General features: G+C 36.4%; 1 protein-coding gene across 2 annotated transcripts; it reads right to left on the bottom strand.

Moving 5' to 3' along the window:
• Window positions 1-139: 139 nt before the first annotated feature.
• On the bottom strand, window positions 140-7,944 carry LOC117420802 (haloacid dehalogenase-like hydrolase domain-containing protein 2). 2 transcript variants are annotated; one of them, XM_034923532.2, is made up of 7 exons: window positions 7,826-7,944; window positions 5,350-5,471; window positions 4,552-4,760; window positions 2,810-2,894; window positions 1,555-1,771; window positions 933-996; window positions 140-645 (listed from the first exon to the last, which is right to left on the bottom strand). In XM_034923532.2, exons 2-7 carry the CDS (start codon window positions 5,448-5,450, stop codon window positions 542-544), a joined length of 780 nt encoding a protein of 259 aa, XP_034779423.2. In that variant the 5' UTR covers window positions 5,451-5,471; window positions 7,826-7,944; the 3' UTR covers window positions 140-541. The 2 variants fall into 2 exon arrangements, with proteins under 2 accessions (XP_034779423.2, XP_034779421.2); XM_034923530.2 differs by having other exon boundaries at window positions 7,670-7,943.
• Between the last annotated feature and the right edge of the window lie 1,840 nt (window positions 7,945-9,784).

The following is a 9,784-nucleotide window of genomic DNA, read 5'->3' as shown; positions in this document are numbered from 1 at the left end:
ATCTATAGAGCACTCTTCTTGCTACTTTAATGTAAAAATTCTGCTAGATTCTAAGTTTAGTGTCTGAAATGTTGCTCAAATGATATCAGCATTCATAACAACAAATTGCTTTACAATTAACACACAACACAACCCAACGTTAAGCAGCGACGATCCATGCCCACACCTTCATATGGTGTTAAACACCTTTATTTAACATTAGCTTTTGAATTAGGCACACAGCGCAATTCTAAGGGTTAAAAAACAATACCACCAATACAATGTTTGCTTTTGTGATTTATAAGTTAAGAGGTCAAGTCATGTGTAGGATGTCTTATTATAAGAGACATCATTTCTCACAGATTGAGCAGGCAGGATCTTACAATAAAAGATATGCTACACACTTGTTGACTTATAAAATAGTTTTACATGTTTTTTTTTTTTCATAACAAAATAATTACAGCTTGATTATTATTCTTGATAAATACATACTTGTCTTGTCCCAAGGTATTTGTCTACTAATATTATTCAAGTATTTAATGCTGTCCACTATTTCCTCCTGTCAAAGAAGGTTCTCAATTATATGCTCCACCGCTTGGGGAAAGCCATCACAGGTCAGATAGGGCAGTGGATTTATTTTACCTTCATCTCCTTGTCGGTATTTACCTGAAAGACAACAGTTTAAGGTCATGGTAGTGCTACAGGATTGTCAGTAGTCTCGCCTTCAAAGGTCATCTACAGCAGCTTTTCTTCTAGCATAGTAGAGTATTCTTTGTTTCTAGCTATTCCCCAAATAAGGTAGCGAGCATGCACAAACCTGCTTGCATTCATTAGGAAGTTCTTGTGAACGAGATGCAAGTCAATAACTCTTTCCTGGGCACACCCACAGAACGTTTTATACATGTTACCCCCATTCCTCAGAAAGAGGCATATATACAATCCAGGGTACTTACCAGTTCTCACTAATATTCCCAGCATGCCAGCATTTTGTGCACCACCAACATCATCTCTTGCATCCTGTGGTTAAGCAAATTCACCAAAATCAAAACCTACAATACGCTATGATTTTGTAAATTGAATACAAAAGACTAAACAGGAACAAAAAAAAAAAGGATTTAAAAGTGGATTCTGCCTAAACTTTTTATTTGTTTATTTATTTATTTTTAATTAAGCTTTCATCTAATTGATGAGTGATTGTTAATTTCACAGTATACACGAGAGCTTGTCACTATTGTTTATGTGCAATAGCCAAAAAAAGTCCCCATCCTCAATTTTAGCCATCTTCATGCAACGGGTTAAAAATGAATGCAAGAAAACCATTTAGACAGATGCACGTTGGTAAACTCCCTTGTATACTGTGATTTCTTTTTTTAACAATTAAGCATTCTGTAGGAGAACAGATATTATATTGGCAGGTAATGCTTTTGACAAATATACACTGGTACTCCATTCAATTAAAACATGTGGCCCTGAACAGCCAGACACAGATAATATAAATAACACAGTGATAATACATAAACTGTATTTTTTATATTGTTATATGACTGCGGCAGTTCAGGTTCAGGTGACACATACATCACCGATCATAACAGCCTCCTCTGGAGAACAGCCAAGGTCTCGGAGAGCCTCAAGGAAGAACGTTTTCTCTGGTTTTCCCACTACAGTTGCTTTTGTGTCCGCAGCGTATTCCAGACCAGTGACAAATGGCCCCGGTCCCAGCGCTAAACCATCTTTCCTCTTATAGTACCTGGCTTTGTGTATTGCAATCAGTGGAGCGCCATCAAGAATTAATCTAGAAGAACAGATGAATGGTCAATAATCTTGCAGGTAATACCTGCTTTGGAGAATGATAATGCTAAATAGAAACTCTATATTATTTGAGATGCTGCAATGGGAGTTTGTCATCTTTAAAAACTGCTGGGAATTCCATTTATTGTATGCTAAAGTGTTGCAATTCCAAAATAATACATTAACAAACACCTGGTACTACCAAGCACATGGTACAATTGTATTATGACACAGCCCTCACGTAGCAGTTTATAATTGACTTTGGGTGTAATAAACCACATGGCATAAACCTTGAAAAATAGATTCACACCACATATTTCTTCATTCTACCCAAAGCATAGCACAGTATTATGGCTTGATCATAAAATTCATGAGATTTAGCATGTCCCTGATGACAGTTATAAAGTGAAAGTGTGTACATAAGACCATTGTAGTTTACTTTCTCAGCCCGTGGTTGATCTGGCTTACTTACAGCGGGAGATATTGACTAAAGCTTTGGTCCAGGACCAATAATAAAAACAACTGCATTGCCTTTTTTTTTTTTATTTATTTAGTGTGCCCAATTAGTTTTCCCCAAACAGCTCTTTAACACCCAGGAACTCCAGAGCAGAAGGCCAGCCCTGCAGGTGTCCGCTTTTGAGATCACTGGGCACCTGGCCAGCAGAGTTCGCTGTTGCATGATGAGGACAAAGTCCCTGCCAGTTTTGCCTCCCTAACCCACGGGAGCACCAGAGTCAATGTGATGCTCCCCTGGGAAATCCCCAGCGATGACCACATTTTACAGCCAGGAAGCGAGCCTGCGCTACATGACATCCTGCACACCATGCCGCTGTGCTTTTACCAGGTGCGCCACTCAGGGACCCCAGCATTGCCTTTAACGCACTATGGTGAGGAGTCTCCCTGGTACACATTAACACGTTCATTTGTGGTACATCTGTTCAGCTGCACTGTTTAAGACCGGTGAATTTAACACCAAGGAAAATATTAGCTGAAACATTACCCTTCCATCATAAAACTGAATCCTGGTGTATTTAAGTCTTACCTAAAGGCACTGTTCATTGTCTGATAGTTGAAGTGCTCAGGAGCTAATCCTATCACCACGGCATTGGGATCACTAGTGTCGATTCCTAAAAGTAGTATAAAAGTATTTTAATTACCAAAAGTGTTATCCAACTTTAAAACATGTCTGATGTCACCCTTTGATCTTTTGATTGATTAATTCTACAAATATTCTAACTAATGTCTGTGTTGCTTTGAAAAGAAGGGGAGTGCGAGTACATATATTGTTGACTAACGAATCCCCAGTTTGTGCTACGAATCCACAGAAAACTGTTGATTCGTCAACAAAACCACAGTCAGAGCAATTCAACAGAAAAGTGAGTACCATTTCATTTAAAGGGCTTGCGATTTCAGTTTAGAATTTCACATTTCATGTTGCTTTTGCATTTCTTGTTCAAACAAAAAGATCGCTGGCAATGATATTTAGGTCTTCATCTGTTTTAGGTTTGGCAAAATGAACAATAATTTCTCTCCATTCCTAGTTCACATTCCTTTGTTTGCATTAATTTTTCTAATGCCACTTTCATGTTCTACATCTAAAACAAAGTCCTTCCTACTATCTTCACTTACAACAGACACTTTGTAAGTGGGACTTCAAACTTAAACTCCGAGGAACTCATGACAACATTCCCACAATAGGAGAGATAAACATTTAAACTGTTTGAACGAAGCGTAAATAAAAGAGCAAAAACCAAATCCAATTATCAAATGAACAATCAATTGAATCTCAATCGAACAATTATCAATTAGGAAGAAACGTTTTAAGTGGCATAAACAACTCAAAGTACTGAATCGGTAAAAAAAAGAATCTACAGTTTCTCGTGCCTAATGGCACTCGAAACAGTGAAATATTTTTACTGATTCAACACTTATCGTTGTTTAACCCTTACATATCGTATTTATCAGGTCATACATATCTATGGACTACACCCAGATACTGTATTTGTCGAAGGTAATTATTATTATTATTATTTTTTTTACATCACTCCTTCGCCTATGCTTATCAACAGTAATGTGTGTTGATAAGTGTTCAGTGGCTACCTGTTATCAAGCTGATAGCACATTTCTCTCACACTTTGTTGCGTCAGGCCCGCGAGCAAAGCAAGCCGGGTCTGTCGGACAAAGACTGCAAGATAAAATACACTCTCAACTTGATTCGAGGTAGCCATCAAACACTTAAGCATATTAAGTAATTAAATCTAAATAAAAAACAGAGGAAAAGCCAATATTAACATACTTAATCTGTTTATGTAGATTCTGTTGTGGATTAATGATTTAGAATTTGTCATTGACCGTGTGATCTATATTCTCAGCGAAATTATAAGTGTAGTTGCTACTAATAGATTCCAAAGGGGGCCTGACTTACAATAGTAAGTATCAGCAATTCATTAATTTTCAATGACAATACACCTTCTCCACTTTGTAATCACCTTATTATTATTATTATTATTATTTATTATTATCATAATAACCTGCCTACTAATTCAATACAATCTAGCTACTCATAAATTAAGCACAGTTCCAGCTTCCAAATCTGCATTGTTAGGAGAATAATACCAGAACATGCTGATGATTTAAAAATAACATTTTAACTTTAGGCACATTTGCTGAGTATAATTCATCTGCAATCATTCACTAGCAAATATCAAAATATGGATAGGAAACAAAGCACTATACTACAAAAGCAAGAAGTTCATTTTTTTGCAAACAAGGGTGTTTTAATACCTTGAAAGTCCTCCAGGGCGCTGTCCTCCACCAGCAGCACTGGTCTAAGATGCTTATGCTCTAACAGGTTTCTGGCAGCAGTCAGGGACGTAAAAATCTCATCTTCGGCGATATCAAACTGCAGCTTTTTCAGCCTCTCAAACAGTGTCCTTTTACACTCTTTAGTGGTATTGGTCACAAACTTAACAGCAACTGGAGCGCTCCGCAGTCTATAACATAAACAGACAATGTACAGGTATATGCAATAAAAATAAGCAATAATAGCCTAAAAAGGTCAACCAATGTTATACAATAAAATGTTTTTGTCCCCGAGGGGTATATAATATACCATATACCGTATATGAACTTTCTATGACATCTTCCAGTACAATTAAAATAAGTTCAAAGTGTATTTTCATTGGTACGGAGTGAAATTACAGCTTTAATTCCATTGTGTTAGTTAGCACAGCTTATAGTGTACATGCTTACTAATCTAAGTAAACCAGTTTGTTCTTTGTTCCTTCAGCCACTATTTGATGCTATAGCCTATTACGAACTGAAATGATTTATGTGGCCTTTGTATGCATTTCTTTTAAAGTGTTACTGGATCTACTGCAAATAACTACCCCATACAACCCAGATTGGCTGAAACAATCTGCAAGGTTTTTTTTTTTTTTTGTTTTTTTTTTTAATATCAGTTCAAAAACATATTTTAAGGTCTTCACACACAAACAGATCACTACACCTGACCCAAACATACTACGATTAAGTGTGTACACCATGTATTATGAGCAGACAATAGTGGTTTCCCAAACTAACCTTTTGAGAGCTTCTTGTGCTCCAGGTATGGCAGAGTCTTCAATGTGCAGAGTTCCACTGAGATCAACCAGTACTGCCTTTAATGCACGCCGAGCTGCCATACTGAGCGGAGGAGGGCAACTCTATAATATATATACAAAGTCAACCTGGATATAAAGTCCCATTGTAGATCAGTGAAGGGTATACTATACTGCTATATAACTTCTCATCTTGTGTAATCATCAAAACCAAAATGCATAATCTTGTACTGCTGCAAGTGCAACAGAAGCATGTTTGTCTCACAGTGTGGAAATAGTTAGCAGATTTAAATGGTTAAACTACGGGAACATATAGTAAATGATTATGAATTTCATTAAGTGGAACCTTCCTGAGATGTATTGTTAAACAGGATATCTATTCTATTTCCTTTCCAACATCAGAAACCAAATGAACCTAATCTCAATGTTATATGAAATAAAAACAAATAACGAGTATTAAAAACAATGTAAAGAATAGATAGACTTGTTAATTCAATTGGATGGTCTTGAATAACCCCCCCTGGATAAGCCATAGCTGGATTTTATTGCATCAACCTCCTGTTTTTAGGGGTAATCCTAGCAACACCAGGGATGTGTGGATTACGCAATCCAGTGTTGTAAAATACTCTTAACTGGGAAGGGTATACTGTACGTTGATTAAAATGGCCACAAAGTCATTAATCATTGGTACACCAAACATACTGGTCAACAGGAGCAATAAATCATCAGATTTTCCTGAAATTCTGTTTTCGGAGTTGTCTTATTCTGGCATAAAATCCTGCTCCAGACAGGGATGCTACCTGTACGAATGCAGTATAGAAACGGTTAAAAGTCTCAATACTAATTTACACACTAAACTTAAAACATAACAAATAAATAAAATAAAACATTATGCGACTGTCTCTGTGCAAGGACAGTCATCATACTAATTTTCATCATTACAGTACAGAACTGCAGTGAACACCTGATAAGGGGTCACTACTGTAGTAGTTAAAAGCCAGATCAGTATCCTGTTTTTATATATTACACACACTAGTGTTCAAAGGTTTGAAAACAACACATGATGTACGACAAGGCAAGGGGTGGGGATTGTATTGCCCATTTTTTCCTCACTTCACTCTGACTACTTGCTCACTAAATATCTTGGTACCCCGGAATAGATAACTGTCATCCAAAAAATGTTCTAAGAGCAATCCAGTTCACAAGATCAGTGGTACCCTAAATATGATTCATTTACTAACAATGCTGAATGACTAGGTGGAGCATTTGTTCTCATGTTAAAATAGCCTGAGCACCTCCTGGCATACAGCCACAAACCAGTCAAACAGAGACTGACTATTGTGCTGTTATTTTTTGGTGAAGTAGATTTGTAGTGTACAATATGTAAGGGCTCTGCTCATTTCCATCTACTAAACACAGAGATAAAAGACTTCTCAGAATATTCATTTCATAATAATCTAGCTGCTAGATGATACACCATAAACATTCATGGAGGACTACAAATGCAAACAGTTATTTCTTGAATAAGTATGAGATGTTTACCGTCACACTCATGAAAAATTTTGGAATGAACACGTGCATAATATTTATTCAGCAGCATGGAATATGAAAAGTTATTCAATGCTCGCTCTCAACACTTGTACATCTTCACATATTGTCCAGGTTGAGCCCAGCAAATTCATTTCACCTGTAACCTGCATCAGACACAACCATCTCCAATTGTGAAGTTTTAACTGGTTAACAATATTCTTAGCAGATACTAGTTTTCTGTTAGCAACGGTCACAGCATTTGGTGCTTTCTGATTCACACATGTCAGAAGTCATATTTTTCTAATACATATTTTTTAGCTGCAATATACATATGGTTAATGCATGCATTTGGTGCACTTGTTCCACTTGCAAAGGGTGTAGATGGGTATACCACTTTTACATTTATTTCAGATAATTCTTTGTTACGGTGGCATTAACAAGCGCCTGTTTCGGAAATCTAACAAACATTTTTTTACCATTCAAATATATATTGAAAATAGTTTAAAAACAAACAAAAAAACCCCCACAATATTACATAACATACTAGCTAGAGCTCAGCAATTGGCCTGACACCATAATGGTGCGTGGTGTTTACTAATCATATTTTAAATGCTGGTGCAAATTATTTCATGCAATGTTTTTTTTTCCATGTTCCCATAACAACACAAAGACTTGGAAGTAAATCAATACGTTACTGTTGTTCAAAGACAACAGTAAACCTGAAGCAAGACTATCCATACATGTAGTACCATATATAATGCAAAATAGTTTACCCGGTATATCACCACATCAGAGCTGCGAGGTGTTGTGTTCACAATTGCACACAAAAAACTATTTTTATAATTGTATATCTTTCGAGTGGTTAAAGCCCATACTTGTTAAATGATTATTCAGAATCTTACACACAATAATACACTGTCTCTGCTTACTTTCCCTTTGCGAGGTCCTCCCTTGTTTTTCTGGAGTTATAGTTGTCCTTCACGTTGCCTGATTATTTTTCTCTCAAACCCAGTCAGCCCTACCTATGGAGACAAAACAATTCGTCCAATAGATTGGACACCACAGCTTTATTTCAGGCAATCTCAGCACATGAAACTGCAAATTAACGGCAACGTTCACCTTTTACATCCTTCACCAGCAAACTTACAGCTTTTGCTGTTCCTGGTAAAAAGAGCAGCTTTTAAAATAACAAAAAAAAAAAAAAAAAAAAATGCAACAATGTCATTTGAAATGTTTTAAATACTTCTGAATTAATTCAGTAACTAACTGTTGGCCCTTATACAGAAACCACATTTATTACAATATTTGTCACACTATATATTTTACAAAAAAGAAAAATATTATGATTTGCTTTTTGTATTCAAGGGAGTCATGTATTGGGGAGGAAAAATCCATAAGGGCTAGCTGTACTATAAATTACCCAGTCATATTTTTTCAGTGCATCCCAAATATAGTATTGTATTAATTTAATACTGTAGAAATAAAATTAAGAAAAGCATATTTGTATATAGGAAAAGTCTAAGGTATTCACCCTCATTGCAGGGATATGACATATTCATAATATTGAGAGGTCTTAAATATCTGAGGCACTGGGTTAGATACCTGCAGTGTGCAGGCTCTGCTGCTAATAGGTTTAACATCAGAGTTGGGTCTGGGACCATGTCTAGACTTCCATACTGTCTTGTAGCAGCTTGCTGTGGATGATAGCCCACATTTGTGCCTTCTCCATGGGGTGCATGTCTGTGCTGGGGTCTTTAGTCTAGCTTTGCTTTCCAACATTACAGTTAGAATGCATGGGGCTAAACTATATGGCTTTAATCTACTACACTAGTTGTAGTTCAAAATGATTGTATTTGGAATTAGGTGGTTGATTCAAAGTATACTGAAAATAATGTTTTTCTTGTTGATTCCAGCGGCATTACAATTTTGTATTTTGCAGGCTGGTGTGTGAATGTCAGAGTTGACACACACTGTGATGAATTGAAAGCCTTTGGAGGTTTTCTCCAGTGATTGCTTTTGTGTCCTTAGTCCACAGGGTGCACATTACAAAGTTTAAAAGAAAGGGCACCCAATGCGCATCCCTTACAGTAGAGCCACATCACTCTGTGTGCTCTGCCTTACAATGAGAAGTAAATAAAACCAGTCTGCATAAAATATTGCATTATAACAACAAAGGCCGTCTGTACCGTACCTCACTAGCGCATTTAATTACGTGGTACTTAATGACACATACGGTACTGTAGAATAAATATGAATTTATAGGTTTTACTATTGCATTGGAAAATCATTTCAGAGGGTTATCCTGCACATAGCGGAACAACTTTGCTTTAACCAGATAGATTTATTTAATGTCATAAGAAGGGTGTTATTATTACACATTTAGCTTTTATAAAATACCAGAGATCCATTATAGAGCACTGCTGGCAGCGACCTTGCTGGGTTTAAAGCCCCCCAAGTAAATAATTCTGGAGCTGCTCAGATGTAATTCTGCTTGTAGAATTCAGGGTGTTACGCAAAGCATAGGGATTGTTCTTGCAAACATGTCTGTAAGTACCTGACATAAGCACTGAACACATTCTAACACTGCAGACAATCCACAGTATCCTTTGGAATGACTCTTACCTGAAAGAAAGACACTTCTAGGTTACAAGACTTTTGGCCCAACCTATTTATAATTTTATAAAAAGTGGCCAGTAACAAGCTCTATAAATATTTTAGGTGATGAAAAACAATGCAACATGTCTTAATTGTGGCTGTTTTTATCTACAATAGATATTTATGAGGCTGACCTAATTTGTTTTTTGTCAGATTATGTAGCATACATAATCTTTGGAAATAAAAAACTAAAAACATATCAAATATATTTTTTAATTACAACCAATCAGTGA

The sequence above is a fragment of the Acipenser ruthenus genome, chromosome 2 (assembly GCF_902713425.1).
Source record: "Acipenser ruthenus chromosome 2, fAciRut3.2 maternal haplotype, whole genome shotgun sequence".
NCBI classification, from domain to species: Eukaryota; Metazoa; Chordata; class Actinopteri; order Acipenseriformes; family Acipenseridae; genus Acipenser; species Acipenser ruthenus.
The sequence above is the reverse complement of the archived record's forward strand: the minus strand, read 5'-3'. Positions and strand labels throughout refer to the sequence as shown.